The sequence below is a fragment of the Mugil cephalus genome, chromosome 12 (assembly GCF_022458985.1).
Source record: "Mugil cephalus isolate CIBA_MC_2020 chromosome 12, CIBA_Mcephalus_1.1, whole genome shotgun sequence".
NCBI classification, from domain to species: Eukaryota; Metazoa; Chordata; class Actinopteri; order Mugiliformes; family Mugilidae; genus Mugil; species Mugil cephalus.
Window position 1 is genome coordinate 14,277,993 of NC_061781.1, and position 19,836 is coordinate 14,297,828.

The 19,836-nt window shown below is 38.8% G+C and overlaps 3 protein-coding genes across 3 annotated transcripts; 2 read left to right on the top strand and 1 right to left on the bottom strand.

Moving 5' to 3' along the window:
- Positions 1-730: 730 nt before the first annotated feature.
- Positions 731-9,135, bottom strand: mettl8 (methyltransferase 8, methylcytidine). The gene is made up of 10 exons (XM_047601219.1): positions 9,006-9,135; positions 4,958-5,114; positions 4,764-4,855; positions 4,343-4,680; positions 4,174-4,223; positions 3,804-3,864; positions 2,348-2,487; positions 1,833-1,939; positions 1,661-1,726; positions 731-1,457 (listed from the first exon to the last, which is right to left on the bottom strand). The coding sequence occupies exons 2-10, from the start codon at positions 5,107-5,109 to the stop codon at positions 1,303-1,305; spliced, it is 1,161 nt and encodes a 386-aa protein (XP_047457175.1). The 5' UTR covers positions 5,110-5,114; positions 9,006-9,135; the 3' UTR covers positions 731-1,302.
- On the top strand, positions 8,655-15,122 carry dcaf17 (ddb1 and cul4 associated factor 17). Its single transcript, XM_047601218.1, has 15 exons — positions 8,655-8,961; positions 9,052-9,214; positions 9,301-9,404; positions 9,929-10,019; positions 10,094-10,230; positions 10,311-10,389; positions 10,889-10,978; positions 11,066-11,173; positions 11,256-11,358; positions 11,476-11,618; positions 12,463-12,572; positions 12,676-12,760; positions 12,901-12,984; positions 14,244-14,399; positions 14,481-15,122. The coding sequence occupies exons 2-15, from the start codon at positions 9,086-9,088 to the stop codon at positions 14,586-14,588; spliced, it is 1,527 nt and encodes a 508-aa protein (XP_047457174.1). The 5' UTR covers positions 8,655-8,961; positions 9,052-9,085; the 3' UTR covers positions 14,589-15,122.
- Positions 15,123-16,556: 1,434 nt separating this feature from the next.
- LOC125017751 (plasma membrane ascorbate-dependent reductase CYBRD1) lies at positions 16,557-19,354 on the top strand. Its single transcript, XM_047601220.1, has 4 exons — positions 16,557-16,874; positions 17,493-17,701; positions 18,327-18,481; positions 18,601-19,354. Exons 1-4 carry the CDS (start codon positions 16,679-16,681, stop codon positions 18,878-18,880), a joined length of 840 nt encoding a protein of 279 aa, XP_047457176.1. The 5' UTR covers positions 16,557-16,678; the 3' UTR covers positions 18,881-19,354.
- Positions 19,355-19,836: the final 482 nt, after the last annotated feature.

Genomic DNA, 19,836 nt, shown 5'->3' on the forward strand with positions numbered 1-19,836 from the left:
CAGCCTCCAAAATGAAAACACATGAGTCAGTAAATCTAAATTTGTTAAAACAAATACTGAATTCCATAACCTTCATGATGTTAAATATTTAGTGCAGGACTGTTATATTTAAATGCATTCAGTTTCACTAATGTAAGTAAGGAACTGGCAAGCGGGCGCATTATGACAAGGAATATACAGAATGTACAAAGGGTGAGAATTTAACTGTATGCTGAATGCACACTGTTATTTATACAACTGTTAGTAGGTGTTGCAGATGCCTGCACAAGAATAGACTGTGCAAAATGTTGTGCAGAGATATATAGTGCATATGCACTTGTGAGATTTCTGTGTCCTAATAGTATCTTAAGTCCTGTCGGCAAATATTTAGTCCATGCAGAAGATCTATTCGTACCTTTAGTGAAAAAATAAACACAGGTTCCATCTCCACATGTGTAGAAATTCTCTGATAAGCACCTTCCTGTTTTAATGAGATTATAACACATAATAAACATTAAACACATAAATATAACTGATTGTGTAATACTGACATATGCATGTGTCTAGCTAAATAAAAAGTGTGTTGTGCAGTGTTCTGTCATTGAGACAGTTTATTAGCCTCTTACAACACATTTTAGCAAAGAGTTTTACCCTGTTCACACGCTGGAGTTTCTGGCTTTTCATTAATGGGTCATAAGAGAACCATTAGCTCAGGTGGAAAAAAAAAACAGAAAAAAAAAATAAACTTGACTCAGATTCAGAAAACTTTATTTGTCCCTGGGGTCAATTTAAGGCACAAGTGAGCAACGTGTACTTACAAGATACTTTTAACGAAGAAAATACAAAAAATAGAAAAATGTAAAATATGTACAAAAAGAAAAAAACTATGCCATAAATGTATTAACTATCCAAAACTGTCCATGGAGGATGTAGACACGACTTTAAGAGTAAAGTGACTAAAGTGCAAAAGTAAACAGGAGTTACAGGGATTATTTATTCACATGTCATCAGCAGCTTCTTTAAGAGCTTTCTTTTTAATATGTAAACATGTTTAATGTCATTATAATTTTTCTTATATATAACATTTTGATCATTTTGTAATCATTCTTATTTTCTGTTAATTAGTCCCTCGACCCTCTGTCACAGCAGTTACAGTCACTAAACTCAATCATGAATATTAATACAATGATATGAACCCAGACAACACCACACATTTTGTTGACAATGTTTTTATTGCATAGTTTTATTGTTGTACAACTGTTTCTCTCAGAGAAGTATGTGAAAAAAAAAAGTAGTAAGTATAAAAAACAGGAAGGTGGGGTGTTAAGACGATGAAGGTGGATATGGTTTCCTGAACTTGCCCTGCATCCACACACGGCGCATTACAACTTTTTGCCGTCGGTTCACTTGTAGCCGTCTGTCCTCCAAATTCTGAATTTCTTCCAGTCCAGCTTTGGAAAATAAATCATGAACCTCCTCTGTAAAAACACATATAACACAATCAACACCCAGGTTTTGACACAGCGGCCAAAACTCATGTAACTATACAAATAATGACTATGTTCTGAATGCAAACGAACACCATGCAGCTTCTTAAAGCATCAAAACTGATTTCTGTGTCCTAATAGTATCTTAAGTCCTGTCAGTAAATATTTAGTCCATGCAGAAGATCTATCTGTACCTTTAGTGAAAAAATAAACACAGGTTCCATCTCCACATGTGTAGAAATTCTCTGATAAGCACCTTCCTGTTTTAAAGAGATTATAACACATAATAAACATATAAACACATAAACATGACTGATTGTGTAATACTGAGATAACCTGATATAACAGGAATAGTTGGAGTCTCACCCTTCTTAAACCTGAGCTGTGACAAGTCATATCTTCCACGGTCACGGAAGAGGAATATTCCTCCAGGTTTCAGGTACGCAGATAGTCGATTCGCAACTCCTTGTAATCTGTCAATGAAAAAATATCAGGTAATGGACCGATAACGTAGTTTGATAGGTTAGCACCCAATGAATACGGCAGCATTTTCACTTAAACATCAAAACCTTTAATAAACTGCTAAACGAGGTGTTTAGAATGGACAGTGAAAAAGTGTCGGTACAGGTGGTTCTGTTTTACTTTAGCCCGTAAATTCAAACACGTGCCGCCCTCTCTCACATCCGTGTACACTTCAATCAAACCACCGTGCTGTTAACACGCTGCATATAGATTTATATTTAGGTCTTGTAAAGGCGTTCAGACAAAGCCTGGGGAATGTGAAGGTGGGGGATGGGAGCGGAGGTTATGGAAGGGGCGGGGTCTGGCAGGTGATAAATGACATCGAGCTCTCCCATCTTTGTGCTCTAACCTTCACCTACCGATCCGGATGAATAGCGGACAGCACAAAGACCGCCAGAACGACATCCAGGCTCTGAGGAGGGAAGGGAAAGGAGGCCGTCTCCTCGCAGATGTCGTGGACAAAGGCGTGACAGACCGAGTCGTCGTAGTCGGGATGGTCCTATTAGAGGAACATTAATTAGGTCACATCTACAAAAGTGCCACTGTCGAGGTCAATTACCAAATGTACCTTTTATTTGAACTCGTACCACGTGCAGACTTCTGTTGATGTTCACTGCTTTTAAACGCTTTATTTTAACCATTACACATATAATAACAGCTTCCTTTTGATCCTGTCCTCATTGTACTCTTTGTGACTATTTCTACTGGCATGATGGAATTACCTCCACACACACTGGATACAGTGAGTGGTTGCTTATAAGGAGTTCATAGGCAATCTAATTTTGTACTCAGTTAAAGTCAGATTGAAATGTAACATGCAACACACTGACAAACATTATCTCCATATATATATATATATATATAAAGCTATAATCTTGCATAAGTCTGTATAACTATATGCAATTTCGTGTCATTTAATTTTTAATCATTTTCTATTTGTCTGTATCATAATGACATAATGAGCTGTTAAAATAATGTAATCTGAAATGCAACCAAGCTTATTTCCATTATTATTATTTTCAGATATTACATGGAATCATCAACACAGCTAGATAATGAACAAACTTTTGTCTATATACAAGCTAATTTAAAAAAAAAAATTGTTTGAAATCACTGGATCATTACCAATTGTAGCAAAAACATTGAATAAATATGCTATTATTTTTTTTTTACATGCAGATTAATATTTGATTCTCGCAGTAAGATGGCTGTAATTAGATGGTCGACTCTACACATGTGATAAATCCTCTCATTAACAGTGTAAAACTGGGGCTTTTGTTTATGTCATCCCTGCACATGACACCATATCTGGAGACCAAATCTCTCAACGGTTTAAGGATGGAATTGTTGTGACTGGAATATTTTACTTGTGAGATAACAATACGACATTTATTATGATGTCTCTTTAATATTCCGGCTTCACGACTGTATTCTAATATGACTATATTGACATGTTTAAAGTTTGGGTAGCTTTAAGCTTTCAGCTACAGACAATGGTTTGTCAACGTCGTATTAAATGATCTGAATCAAAGTTTAAATCACCTCTACAAAAACATAGTCATATCACATTGTAATGTACCAGAATCTTCTTTAAGTTTTTTTTACTTGTAAGTAGATTTTTGTGAATGAACCACAGAAAAAAAGTCAGGCAGGCTCTGGATCCTCATTCTGAAAAGACGGCCATTATACTTTAAAGTTCATACATGTATCAAATGGACACTGATGCGGCTTTGACTATGATTTCTATGAAGCCGTGGTTGTTTGTGAGCAGATATTTACTGGTACGTCGTATTTTCATGCCGACCTAATTCTTACCTTGACCATCTGAATGGCACGTGGGGAGAAGTCACAGCAGTACAAGAAGGAATCTGTGTTTCTGTGAAATAAAACAACCAACTCAGTCACTATGAAATCACCACACAAAAACCTCGAGTAGTAGTGATGAAGCAGTTATTTAGTGTTGTAGTTTATGATCTTTTCCTGGAGCTCATCAGAAACATGGACTGGAGTTATGCAGAAACAGAGAGTGCAACTTTTACCCATTTTAACTAGACTCTTTGTTACTTTTTTATATTCTAATGACAACCTCACAGAGACGTCTCCACCGTGAACTCTCTTCTCAGCCAGTAAGTTGTAATCCTAAACCTTTTGATAAATAATTATAGGTGATCATATATTTACTCACTTAATGCTTTTTAAAATGGGAAATACACTGTTACCAACGCCACATCCAGCCTGTAAAGACAATAAGAGGGGACATGATTGTTGGGACATTATTCAACACTGTGTATATTACAATTAATTAAAAATATATTTTTGTATATATGCTTATATGATATAAGATTTTTGAGAACCTCGAAGATCCTGAAAGATGCATGCTGTCCGGGAAACGCAGAGGTCTGTTCGGCAGCTTCTTTTTCTCCTCGTCCTGCATCTTGACCGGCCTCCTGAAAGTGAACATCGCCTGTATTTCTGCGATGGCGTCTTGTCCCTGCGTCCGTGCTGGACGTTCCTTGTAGTGGACTTTCCGCCGGCTGATTACTCCGACATGTGTCTGCGTCCTGGCTTTCTGCGCCCGGAGGAAGCAGCTCTGGGAATTCTAAAAACAGCCACTTGCGGTCTTTGAAGAACTTATCCTGATGCATCTCATAAAACTTGTCCCAGTACTGGCTAGCTTCTCTGTCAAGTTTACCTGCGGAGGTAACACAGGGCCATTTTCACCACTTTGTAATTAAGCTGAATGCGTTAAAATATGCTGCGGGGATGCACTCTTGCCTTGCTCCGTTAAAGGAAGTCGTACACTGGAATTTTCTGCTGCCTGCCGCCGTGCGTTTTCTCGGTCCTCCTCTGTCCACTCCACATGATCCCTAGTCAACAGTGAGAGGAACTGATAAACTGATGGATTCAATAGACTTTGCAAGTCGATTTTTACAAGCAGTCGACGTGTTTTTGTTAAAGAGAGCACTGACCACATGTTGTGCTTGAAGATGTCATCAGGATTGGTCAGAAGCCTTGCACCCAGAGGGACTGACGGTCTCCCTGTAGAGCTCTTTAACCTCACCGAGAGTTTGAGGAAAACTGTCGCCAGCTTGGCCACCGAGAGTCTCTGCAGCTTGTGCATTTTATCTGTAAGTGTGAAGGAAACAGCTGAACAGAGACCACTTTTAATCATGAGAGCAGTATCTGTTTAAAATGTTTAGAGCGTCTTTTAAATTTTGGAGAATTTATGAAAGTCTTGTTTTTGAATGGCGCCTTTCTATCTATTGGTACTCAAATCACTTCACAGTCACGCACACATCTACCCATTCGCTCACACAAGCACACAAATGTGTTTGATTTATTGTACCATGGAACCATTTAAGAGTTTCTATTTGAGGACTTTTTTTACAGTGAGAATTTGACAAATGAATAGAGAACTAAGATTTAAGGGTGAGAGTATCCTTGACTGTCACGATTATGTGAGTTGAATCTTTTTAAATGTTTTATTTCTTATTTTGTGGAACTGTTGCACAACAATCCACGCCCAGACCTCTGAGTTGTTGTCCTCGTTTTGTGCAGTTGTTAAAATAGCACGCCATGGGCTAGGCACCACGTGTTACCAGGCATATAAATCAAAAACACGTCTAGTAGCAGAAATCTCAAGAGCACACTGAGTTAGGGGGGAAACATTCAGGCAGATGTAGACACTCCTGAATAAATAGCACATTTTAGTGTCATATCTCTGATAAAAAGCATAATATCAAACTGTATTGGATCATTTTAAGATGGCAAGCGATGAAAGGATAAAAATTACAGCCTGGAACAGTAAGGAATGTGATACAAATCATAGATGGAGTCAGAAAGTTGACCTCGCATTCATAGGATTTGGAGCAGAATCTGGACAAAGTGAAGTTTCCCTGTCGATATGTGTATGTGTCTTTACCTTAACCTGAACATAATAACAACCAGTTACCTCCTACATTATGAAATCTAATGTTTACTCTTTTAAAAAGATTATAGGCTCATAGTGTGAAGACATGCTTTGTTGAAACATATAGAATTGTATTTTAAGATAAAGGACAAGTCTCTGTAGGTGAAAGCTATATAAAATAATATACGACACGTCTGTAATAAATAAACATGACTGGTTTTAACATTTTACTGAAAGCATCATAGACCTCAGCATATAAATCTTAACTCTTAATGCTACAAGTGCATTTTGCACCGCAGAGATAATTTTCCAGACAGTGACATAATGGCTTATGGAGTTAAAATGATATGATGATATGATATGAGTCAGGTTCAGCCAGATATTGGAGCAAATTCAAAATGTTGGTTCTGGACACGGAAACGTGTTTGCGTGAACGAGTAAAAGAGGTTCACTATGTGTAGTTTCACAATGTACAACAAGTGGCTGTATAAAAACTTTTCCTACAGAACAATAAGACGGCGTCTACATTAGATCATAATCAATCTGAAGAAATAAATAAACAGGTAGTAACAGGCAAGTAAGATTAAAACTAGATATGAACCTATTAAAAACAGAGTTGAACTTATAAACTGATGAGCCATCAAGTGACATAACCACCTGGTCAACTGAATAATAGTGATGTTGTTATCATGGCAGCAAGTGAATATTTTGTCCTCAAAGCTGTTGCATTAAAAGCAGGAAAAATTAACAATAGGAAGGATTTGAGACATTCTGACAAGGGTCCAATTTTATGGCTAGACAACGGAGTAGGAGCATCTCTAAAGTCTAGCCTTTATGGAGAGTTCCCAGAGTGGTCTGCAGTGATCAGTAACTATTAAAAGTGGTCCAAAGAAGAAAAAAAAGTCTAACAGCAAATGAACGTCTCTGTGTGTGTGTGCATCACTTATGTGGCATCAGAAGGCTATATGCTCTATATGCACAAATATAACTCCTATTATGTTGGTTGACATTTATATTAGTTACTTTATTCCACAGGTCTTGTGGAATAAAGTAAAAAGTGGGTCCGCGACCCCTAGTAGGTCCGTGAAGGTACTGCACAATCTTAAGTTGATTAGACATTTTTTGTATATTTTTTAAAATTTTTTCTCCACAAATTTAATTTCTTTAAACACACACTAACATGACTCCAACTTATTTTAATGAAGGGATAAATGGAGCAGATATCTTTCTTTCTGTCTCAACAGCGCACGTTTTGACACAGAGCGCTGCACTAGCTGAGACCTGTCAATCAAAATCTCCCGTACACAATAGGCCCCGCCCCCAGAATCACGCTGCAATATTAGCAGAAGAGAAGCTAACAGTGCATGATATATACTGGCATGTTTATGTTTATGGCAGTTGCACGGCCACCCTACTGTTGTACATGTTTGAACTAAAGAAAATTAATATTTGAACCTGCGTATTATCTGAATAGCTTAATACTGAATGCAAAATGATAATAATAATGTATATTTATAAGCACTAGGCCAAGTTTAATAAAGAACACATAGGATCTCTCCATCAGTTTGGGGTCCTTGTCCTGAAAAGCATTGAACCATCAACCCCTGGTTTGATCTATAAAAACGGATAATACGGTTTCATTTAGTGGTTTAAAACAGACTTCTCTTGAAAAGGATGAGTCTTACTATCAAAAGCAGTGAGCATCTCCAGTCTGCCCATATGTCTGTCTTTTAAATGTCCTTTAGACTCTAGAGGAACATCACTCATTATGTTAAAAATGCATGAACACATATGAATCAAGAGGGCTACATTTCTTTGATATCGCCATCTTCAATAACACATTTAAAGTCACTGAAACAGAAACAGAACAATACATTATAAATATTTTCTCCTCCTGGAACAAAAATCCATCTGTGCACCTTCAATATTTTTCTTTAAAATAACACTCTTGTCTGATTTGCACTGCACACTTGTGTCTGTTTTGTCGTTATACGTATTGCTTGAATGTGCGGATCTCCTTCATTTATTGCTCTTTGTTGAAGAGTATCCAAAGAGAGGAAGGGAAAAGAAGTTCCAACATTTAGGGTCGGTCGGAAGAGGGCGCTACAGAGTTAACAAGCTGGAGAATCAACGCCTGATTCCTGAGTAGAAGAAGGTTTATGATTTCCAATTCGATACTGAATAAAACTCAGGCTGGTATCGGCGGTACCGATCCGATAACGATACTTAGTGCAAATACACCTAATGTGTCTGGTAATTATATTTATTTATTCTTTAAATAATGTTTTCAAGTAGCTTAATGAAGAATAAAAACATCAGAGTCACTTATTAATTTATTTTCAACTTGGAAGTATATTGAGGTAGCAGCCTCATTTAATAGCTGAGCTAATACAATAAGAGAGAAACCAAACGGAGGTCATACGAAATTTGAGAAAAGGTGTTTCAAACACACACAAAAAAATACAGAAAATAATATAACTATTACAACAAATTATTGTTTAATGAAAATTAAAACTTGCATCATAATTCTGGCACTGTGCTCTCGTCTTCTGTTTGCCTCATCATACATGGCTCGTACTGTGTGTTTATTGAGGTTTATTGTGTTGCCACAACTTTAGTTACTTCCCACAGTGTCCCTGTTAATTCCTGTCAACTCAAATGACCCAAGTATCAAAAGTATCGATATTGTGATCTGAGAGTCGATTTTAAAGCATAAAGATTTGACATTTGTGGTATCGATACTCCAGTATCGATCTGCACTGCAATGGGGAAAATGGTCAATGGAGACAAGGTGCTAGGCTAACGTTAGCGGCGAAGTAAAGCTATAACACTGATGGTATTAGTGGTATTAATTCAACAATATTAACGACGCAACTGTCAGCTACACCTGATCGTTTCTCGCCTCTTGAAACATCTCCGCCACATACTGCGATAGATACGACTCTTGAATAAAGTTGGCGGCTAAAGCCAAGAGTCTTTAGCTTAGCGTCGCTAACTCAAGCTGCCGTTAGTTAACGTTAAAGCAGATGTTTCTGACAGCGGTGTCGGAAAACATGAAGCCCAGTGAGTAGTTGCTGAGCCGGAATGGGAAACCACGCAGTCCTTACCTGGCTCTGGGTGTTATATTGATTGTGTCGCTTGTCATGCTGTCAGACGACCTTCTTGTGGAATAAAGAGCCACCTGGTGATGGCGCCCTACTGGAGGAAGAGGTCCGTGAACGCAGCAGAGCTGCTGAGCTGGAGGAGTAGAGGTGTCAGGGATGCTGGGACATTAACCAGACACAGCATGAAGGTCCTCAGAGGCATCCTCCTCCAGGTAATGACGGACAGCGCACTAAAATGTTCACTCAAATTGATTACGATGGCTGTTTCAGTAAATTAGTTGTTGCCTTCACGTTGTAGGAAAACAGGACTTTCAGCAAAGTGTGGAGCAAGACCTCCAAATCCCCAATAATGTACGAGAGTGGCAAAATATACTTTGAGAATTACCAGAATTGCTACAGCTGGTGAGTATAGACACTAAATAAATAAATAAACATGTACACATCACCTCTACTTTAACAGAGGACCAGCAGAAACATTTACAGTTTAACTGTCATCTACCAAATAAAGGCGATCTTGTTATTAAGAGCAATGTGAAAACAGAAACATAGACTGGTCAGCCACAACATTAAGAACAATGCAGCTGCAGAGGAACGACTCAGAAAGTATTAACGCCAGCACAGACTATCATCAGGATACCCTGATGAGTTTGAACTGTTTTGCAGAACTACACAATCACAATATTAGGCATGTGGTCTTAATGATGTGGCTTATTGGTGCCTATTATAAGGTCCACAGATGTTTAAAAAAGTAAAATATGATAACTTTATAATTGTTGCATAAATGATTATGAAACACAGACCAGCCTACTTGAGTGTAAAATATACAACACCAAATCATAGGTTAACTGTCTCAGTGCTCTTGTTGGTCCTTGTAATAGTAACTAAATATCTGGGAAATGTGCATGACTGTGTTTTACTTTTTCCAGTGTTCATGCTGAGCCTCAAATTTTGTACAAATTGCCTAAGAGGTCCAAACATGAGAAAATTGAAAATGCCTTGCTGTGTCAAAGCCCGCTTGTGAGTAAACTTTTTGTTTTTGAGTTCCCATTCTCGCTGATATCTGTTATTCAAATGTCTTGTTTCTTTTTCAGGACCAAACATTGTCCTCTGCCTCCGATCATAAACCTTGCCTCCTGGCTTTGACGGCCAACAACTGGCTGTATCGGCTTTCAGCTGAAACGGGAAAAGAGCTGCAGAGAGTTTATCTCTCTCCGCGCTACAAGTTCAGGTATGTTGAGATCTGTGTCGTTTAGTGGCGACTAAATCGTTTTTAGTTGTCGTTCACTCCATCGTAACGTTGTCTTGTAGGTATCTTGGCTGGGATGTTTCGCAAGAGACGTTCTACGTAAAATCTGTTCAAAACAAAGATACACCTTTAGCAAGACAGGTAAAGTGAACTTAAATTATTTATTTGTGACAGTTTGTTAATGATAATAAAACCTAAAAGAGACCATTCTATACATGGGCTCTCTACGGTTCATGCATTTAGAAACAAGTCTTACGCTTTATTTTTGTATAATTTCAAAGAATAGATAAGTCACCAGTGACGACTTTTACAGTGTTTTCTTTCTATTAGCCTTTAGATGAATTGATTGTTTAGCCATTAAACGGTGACGTATGCTGCAGAAATACGCAGTTGCCCAGAACACAGGATCCCGTCTTCTGATAAATCAACAGTACTAAAGTCAAACCTAATCAATTTGCACTAATAGGAAAATCATAAAAGGCAGTGAATCAGGAGGTTACACATTACCATATATGCTTTAATGGCTCATTTATCTCCCTTTAAGCTTTATTAATGATTGATTTATTTTAGTAAGAAAAGAGATAAAGAGTTGTGGAAAAGCGATATGAACCATGTTTTTCTGTGCTCTCTTATTCCACAGGCAGGTATCACTCAGAATACAGTGATGCACCTGGCTATTTTTCATGTTTTCCCTTTGCAAGTTGTGGGCATCTTGGAGATCAACAAAAAGGTGCACAGATTTGTTTGTAGTTTAAATTTTTAAAAATGTGTCTCAAGGAGTCTCAAGTTGTTAAAATGTAAATGTTTTTTCTTTCAGGCATTTGGAAATGGCATCACCGACGTCGTTCTGTCCCAAGGCGTCCTTGCGGTGTCTTACAGCAACAAGTCGGTGAAGTTGTACAGCTTTGAGCACATTCTTCAAAGGGTATGCATTTCTTTATCTCAGAAGAGCTTTCAGCATAATACTGAGTATCTAACTTCATTAAAGTTTTTAAATGTGCTCTCAGTACCTGACGGAGACGGTAACACTTGGAAAGCAAAGTCGACTCCTTGGAGGCAAAACGGTGGGAGATGAACCGTTTGGTGTCCCAATAAATATCCAGATCACAGGTTTGTCAGCATTTGAATTTTAGACGTGTGGAATCACTCTGTTAACCATTTTTTTTTTAAAATCAGGTTAGCAGTGGTCAGCAACCATGTGACTTTGTTCTTTTTCTTACTGTGCAGACTGCCCCCATGTACTTTTCGAGGTGTCGTGTTCAAGTAACGGTGTCCAGATCGGAGGCTTCCCTTGGCACTACATCCACACGCCGCCGCATAAAAGACACAGCGGGACTCACCACATCTGTTCACTCACAGAGAGCATCATGGTACTCAACTGTACAACATTACATCGTATATTAATAAGAGTGGAATCCAGACTATGATGCATAACACGGCTTTAATAGATAATTAGCTCAGTTCTGTCGTGTGATGAACTTAACCACCACCAAATTGGTCAGAGCCTATTGAAGGTGTCGCAGTGGGAGAAGTGGCGCAGATGTTTTTGACAGTGTTTCTATTTAAGCGCTAGCCGGACAAAACAAAACCCCAACAAAACCCTTTCGGTGCCAAACTCAGCTTCATCTGTAAGAGGCTTTTCTCTATATTGAAAAGATTATACCAACCAGAACCAGAATAATCATTAGCAGAACACTCTTCTTCAATAGATATTTCATCTAAAAACATACACAATTCAGTATCAAAGGGCTTTAAATCTGCTCTTTATCATCTGTAGTCTAAGCTGTAATTAATTAAGTTGAATCTGGAGAAAAGCTTTTAAGGGCAAAGTTCTGGTTTTAATATGTGTTATTGTGACCGTTTTCTGATCATGTCCCAAGGTTAAAAAGTCATAAATATATACACATATATATGTATAATATCTTATCTTAAAGGTGGAACGATTAACTGGCTGTGACAGAGAAAAGGTCAGGTAGTTGACATGAAAAAATTACACAGATAATTAAATAAAAAAAAGCTGGAAAGAGTACGATGCGGCCACACATGTGGTGAATAAGACCCAGAAGTGGATGCGTATGTTGGGTTGTAAACATTGTGTTACCTGTCCAGCGTTGGAAATGTGGTTTGAGAATGGCTGATTGGTGCACTTGAACCCTGCGACATCCAGTTTGTACAGTTTCGCTCACTTGGTACATTGTCATTTTGTAAAATTAGGCAAAAAACGGGATACAAAACATGGACTGCTTCTCTCTGGAGAGTGATGAGATCTTTTTCCATCCGGACGAGTCGGGAAGAATCGTCCACATTGGACCCACCACCATAAAGTGAGTCAGCATTTAAAAATAAAAGACTATAAAGTGACGATACCATTGCCTTCGCCACATACAGTACATGATACATTAGAATGTGTTTTTCCTTCCATCCTAGTGTCCTAAAAATCATTGGTGAACTGAACAACGTTTTGCCGTCAAAGGTAGTTGAAGATTTCTCGATGACAACCCATCGAAACGATGTAAGTGTGATGTTAAGGACCTTCCTGTGTGCAATATTGTCTGCATAGATTTGCTTTACCTTGATCTTGAATCCCTTCTCTTCATGGATTTTAACAATCTGAGTGTGAAGTGTAAACTTTCTGCTTCCCGTCTGCTGCAGCCTGCCTCCCAAGTCACCGTCACCTCATCAGGCCGCGCTGTGAAGAGGAGATTTCATCACCTGGATGATGACTCACACCAAGAGGTAACAACGGGATTACACTTTCATAACTGTGCTGCTTAAGAATGTGAAGAAGAACAGCATAATGTCTTAACCCTTTAAGACCTGAACATCCGCCTGCGCATAAAAAAAGAAACGCTAGCGGTATTTGAATACTATAACTCACTGATGGACAAAATACAAAGTGTGGTTGAAAACTGGGAAGTTGCGCTTTCTGGAAAAAGAAAAAAAGGCTGCCAATATGGTAATAACAACACACCACTGTAGACCAGGGAGCCCCGGGAAGAGAGAGTTGTTTGGAGGAATTTGTTGGTAAAAACAAAGTTAGTTACACCCTTGAGATGTCACGAAGGCCTTCCAGACAAAATCACAACTTTGAATTTTGTCAATAAGAGCAAACCACTGTGAGTCACGGTATTTTAAAAACCGCGAGCCTTAACGCGGTTTTTATATTCAGGCTTTAAAGCACCGGTGTCAAACGTGTGGCCCGCGGGCCAAAAGCGGCCCTCCAGAGGGTCCAATCTGGCCCGCGGGATGAATTTGCAAAGTGCAAAAGTTACATTGAAGACATTGACTGCAAATTTTCCAATAAAAGTAACTACTTTTCCTACGTTTCACACAATTTTAGTAAGAGCTGTGGACATAACACAACATTGAGACATGCAGAAACTGCACTTCTTTTTCTTAAGAAACATGGTTGTTCATAAAAGATTTTGTAATAGTGCAGTTCATTAAATGTAAACACTTTCATAATGTACTTCTTTGTGCTAAAACAAAGGGAAACATTTGAAGTTGTCATTATTTGAAGGTCTGGCCCCCTTGAGATCATATTGTTCTGTAGGTGGCCCCTGAACTAACAAGAGTTTGACACCCCTGCCTTAAAGGGTTAATAAATTACATAGTCAAACATGTATGCTATAAAATCTAGGACGTGGGAAAATTAAACATCGCTGCCGGATTTCAAACATCACATCAGGCGCCTGGTTCTTGGAAAAACAACGAAAAAAAACGAGACATTTACTTTTTACACGACTCCTCGGTCACATGACTGCTGGATATTGTTAGAAATGTCCTCAACACGCGTGGAGGACACTTCTAACAATATCCAACAACAGTGTCAGAGCGCTGGTCACGTCCCAGCAAGTTCAACAACTGGAGGGCAAAGTGTCGAGGGTTTGTTAAACAGGCTCCTGATAAGTAGCACGACGCGGAGCTGTGTGTACACAGAATTCTGCACAGTCACTGTGTTGAGCGATATTTACGACAACCTTGTGATTATGCAGACTTTCCGAATGGTGGAGTATGAGGATGAGCTTGACCTCTTGGCTGTGGTCACGACGAACGGCGAGGAAGGAGAAGGGAGAGCTCACGTCCGGCTACACGACAACCAGAGTGGGCGGTTGCAGAGGAAGGTAGAGCTGGTTGAACCCTGGGACGAGGTGAGCGTCTTGAAAATGCCAACGTCGAGCTGAATCGTGTGCGCGTCCGGGGCTAATGGATGCTCTTATCTTTTGTTCCAGACTTACCGTCACGAGTTGTTCTTTGACAAAGACACGATTGTTCACGTTGAACAAAAGAACTCTAACTTCTGCTGCCATGTTTACAAACTCAAGGCCTCCAGGAAATAAGTGGTGCTGCTGCAAACCTCTCAATTTTAAGATGAGTACTTCTAAGAACGTTGTGCCACCGTTCCATACACCTGTCAGACACAACACTGACTATGTTGTGACAATTCAGTGATCTGCTGGGACACTTCTGGACGTTCATGTGGATGTTATTTAAACCCATGTTGTGATGACGCTCCTTGATGGCAGCAGCCACCTTCAGCAGGATGCGGCCTCACACAGGCGCACACGCAAAAATGCTTTATAAACAATTCAAATTTCATTGTGTTACCAGACACCACAAGTGTCCCATGTCTATTCTCTGATGAGTCAGAGATGTTTTGGAGGCAGAAGGGACACCTACACGATATTAGGACATAAATTAGGTCATATCGTTATGCCTAGTTGAAAAGATTACACATCTGGATCACATTTTTAGTGTAGATTACATTTGATCACCAATTTTAAACACTGCTTTGTATAATTGTCATATCTGTGAACCATTTTTTTTTATTTCTTGCATTTCTTTCTCAAATTAAAATGTTATATTTTTCCAAATTGTTTTGTTGCTCTGCTTTCTTTTCTTCTCTCATCATGCACATTCACATAATGACATATTTTGTTTGTTGGAGCTAGAATCTGAGACAGTTACGTGGTAAATTTGTTTATGTTACCGGGCTCGTCTCCCGACACCGTCCCGATAAAGCGACTCTCCAGCTGCAGTGCTCTCATGCAGAGTGAATGTGGTGACACTCTCACATTTCACCAACGGTTGTTGCTTGCAGATTTACAGGGCTGCTCATGCATGGGTTTCAAATGTTAATGAATTAATTGCTGAAAAATGTCTATGTTAAGACAGATCAAACTGACAAATGTACCAGAATGATTGGAGTAGCTATTGTATGTATGGAGAAGACAACTAAATATTTCTCTTCCTCTTGGGAGCATTTAGAGAACACATAAAAAAAGGTGATGATAATGTATTGGTACAAACACATCTAGAACATTAAGCTTATTTTTGTGATTTTGGGTGGAAAGATTTTGTACCTCATCAAGAATCATTTATTATCACTATGTGTGTACATAATGATATTTTTAATGGTAGCTCTTGGCTAAAGTAGTGCAGATATGAGACAGTAGAAATCCTGCATGCCGTAGGTGTCTGTTAGGGTTGGAAAAACTGAGCTTTTAAACATACCCAGCGACCAGATTATATCTGGATATGACTAATACAGTCTAATACAGTCTGATTTTCAATTTCAAAGTAGTGTATTTGTCCTTTGAAGGAGCATTTTAGGCAAACAGTTGAAATCAAACACACTCAAGGACAAATATTATACACGGGTTATTCACACATTCTAAAAAAAAGATTATGACGTGTCAAAAAGCATGAGCACAAATGCTGAAGGATTATTATCATGAACTGTTATGAACTACTCCATTTGCTGGTATCTGACGTTAACAGACCCTTAGTCACGTGAGTCTCCAATGTGCACCACCCAAATTGCCTAACAATAATAATAATAATGATAAAACAACTCCCCACCACATGTAACTTGGATGATGTTTAAAACATTAAAATAAAATCAGTCAGGTCCATGTGGTTTGTTTTAGATGTTTATACACTTTGACATGAAAGGCTGAGAATCCTCACAGACCTAAAACACTGCTGCCTTCAAGAAACTCGTACTTTTCGGGTTTTGTAGAAAATGTCAACATGTAGTAGTAGTAGTAGTGGCATAATTTAAAAGAACAAAAGCCGCAAAAAGTCAGTCAAACCAATATATTTTAAACCGTTTATCTAAAACTAGGGAGACTTTAACCTTTACGCCTGATTCACCTGAATTCCCAGCTGAAAATGAGTAACTCAATCTGTGTCTGATAGAAGTCAGAGAGTGACACGGTGAAATACCTTCCTACGTTTTTTTTTTTTCTACTCCAGACCATGGTCCAGACTCTTCTACAACCAAAGTTACAAAACGCGTATCCTCCTCCACACACGTTGCGCAGCTCGGGGGTCATGTGACCGCCGTCCCTCCTCTCCAGACGCCACTTGAAGTTGTTGTGTTTGAAAGCAGCTGCTGTGGGCAAGCCGTCCCGTCCTGCTGCTGACAATGATGGCGATGGAGAATTTGAAGCAGTTCCTGGTGCTCCTGTCCGGAGCCGCCGTCTTCGGCATCGTCTCCATAGTCTTCGTCCTGACATGGGTGCTGCACTTCAGGGAAGGTTTAGCCTGGGACGGAGGAGCGGCTGAGTTCAACTGGCATCCGGTGCTGATAGTCTCCGGCTTCATTTTCCTGCAAGGGACTGGTGAGGAGACTCTTTTCAGGATTTTTTTATTTATTTATTTTTTTCCAAAGAATGTAAACACACTGAGGAAGTTACTGCGAAATCCCGAGTTACACAAGTATCACTTTTTTCAAGAGTCTTGGGGGAGGGGAGGACACTGCTAATTCATTATTATAAAAGTGCAGTCCTCTAATATTTCACTGAAGGTTATTCATGTAGCAGCGACAAAATTGTGTTTGCCTCTGATGTAAAAGTAAAGTTTATAGCTGCAATATAGTTAGTAAGAAAGCTAGTGAGAAATAGTTTTCATTTGAAAGAGAGTGGTTAAGTGTTTCGTGTCAAATTGCAGCCACTGTGTGTGGCTGTCATCTAACACTTACTATTTAAGAATTAAGCTGTAATTTATTTCCAGGTACCTTCCCTGGCAAGAAATGTGTCTTTATGTTTGAAGCAAAAGTGAGAAATGAGAAACAATATAAATCACATACACAAAGAATGCATATAAAACACCTGATTTTAAATAGCAAAGGAACAAAAAAAAGTATGTACAAACGTTAACATATTTAAAATACACGTTGTCAGAATTTAAAAAGTTGCACATAAAGGTGACTGTGAACAAGCTTCTCTCTCTTTTTGCAGCTATAATTATCTACAGGCTCCCCTGGACCTGGAAGTGCAGCAAGCTGGTGATGAAGTTGATCCACGCGGGCCTGAACTTATTAGCCTTTGTTTTTGCCATCGTAGCCATGGTGGCAGTTTTTGATTTCCACAATGGTGCCAACATTCCCAACATGTACAGCCTGCACAGCTGGCTGGGCCTGACAGTGGTGGTACTGTACGGTCTACAGGTGAATACGCTCTATTGGTCGGGATTTCTTTGCAGTGACTGGTAATAATAAAATCTTTTAGTTGTGTGATGCTACACTGATATTACTGTCCTGAATAATGGGAGTAGCAGTATTTTGCACCTAAACAGGATTTATTGTTACAATATGTTCAGATAACTAAACTATAGTGAGGCTTTATGCAGCAATGCACCGGTTTATATATATATATATATATATGTGTATAAATATATGTGTGCGTGTGTAAAGGAAAAACTTCATTATTATAGTATGTTAAACATGTCTCTTTGGCCTAGATGTTTTTGTATTCCTTCCATAGACAAAACAGGGTCTACAAGGTTAGTTTAATAGACTGACTGTTGCCACAGATGCTGATAACCATTGGTTGACCTCTAAATTCTCATCTTATATATTCCTCCTGGCATATATATATATATATATATATATATATATATATATATATATATATATATACATACACACATAAAAAGCAGGGTACTGTCTTTTTTATGTTGTACTGAGATTTTTAGCTTCTTACAGTTGTGGTTGTGTTCAAATTGCAAAGTCATGGTGTTGATAAGTGCAGTATCTGACTATTTTTTTCCCTCTCTCTTCTCTCAATGGGCAGCTTGTTCTTGGAATTGGCATGTACTTGATACCAGTTACACCTGCATCCTGGAGAGCAGCGTTCATGCCCGTCCATGTCTACAGCGGCCTCTTACTCTTTACCAGTGTCATAGCCGTGGCACTCATGGGCATCACAGAGAAACTTATTTTTGCCCTGTGAGTATTTAAAAAAAAAAAAAAAAAGTGAAGTAAAGATGTTGTGTTTGATTAAAAGTCACACGAATAAAATGCAAATTCAGTTTTAAAATTAGTCTGACTTTCTTTTTGTGACACAGGCAGAACCCAAAGTATAAGGACTCTCCCCCAGAGGCAGCTTTTGTAAATGTTCTTGGACTCTTCCTGGCGGTTTTTGGAGCTCTGATCCTTTGGATTGCCACTCGAACGTCCTGGAAACGCCCCAGTGACCAGATCTTGCATACTCTGCATACCAATGGGGGAAGTGAGGACAACACCAAAGTTAGTCCGGCAATGTCTCAGCTGTCTGGTGGCATGGATGCTGAGGAGGCTGGGGAAGTCAGGAGGAGGAATAATAAATTTGATGATAACACTAACTAATAAGAAAAAGAGTTGGAGCTGATGCTGAATGTATGTCCAACCAGTCCACACTGGTGAGAGAAAGTAAAAATTAACGCAAAATAATTAATACTGGTCTTTCATTGCTAACTTTCTCTTTTGCACTTTGCAGTATTTTATTTTGAGCTTGTTGTTTTCGTCAACATTTATTGTTGCAAGGATGTAAATATAGTAGTGATTATTAGGGGATAGTCTTTATTGAAATACACGTACAAAATAATCATGACATATTTTCTATACTCTAAATTCTTTGTATGGTATTTTCTGGGCTTTTTTATAGTAATTTATCTATTTTATGATGAATAAAAAAACAACTGTTGCTGTCTAGTATCTTGTAGTCCCTGTTTGTATTTGTGTGTGTTTACAGATGAGGAAACACATTCTTACACTACAAGACAATGTTATGATGACCAATTTGTGATTTTTGTGTACATTATATAAACAACTAACTTCTTATAATGTGTCTGTCTTCATGCTGCATTATTAGTTTTAGCCAATCTCTATATTTACCTTAGAACACAGGTGTTAAATATACAGCCCGTGGGCCAAAAGTGACTTGGGTCGAATGTGGCCCACAGCATAAATTTGCAAATTTGAACTGGGTGAGAGGTGGGGGTACACCCCACCCTGGACAGGTCCCCCAGTCAATCACAGGGCTAACACAGAGAGACCAAGGAAAATAAAGTCCTAACTTGTCCACTGATTCCACTGTTTTAGTAAGAGAAGTGGACACAACACACCACTGAGACCCAGGGTTAAACAACAGACACCAATGAGCCCAATTTGCACTTATTGTTCTTAAGAAATTTATTTATTTATTGTTATAGATTATTATTCTGTTGTGTTACTGATCCGGCCCGCTTGAGATCAATTTAGCCTGAATGGGGCCGCCCGTAATAAAGTGACTTTGATAATGGCAACACAGCCACGTCAAAGCT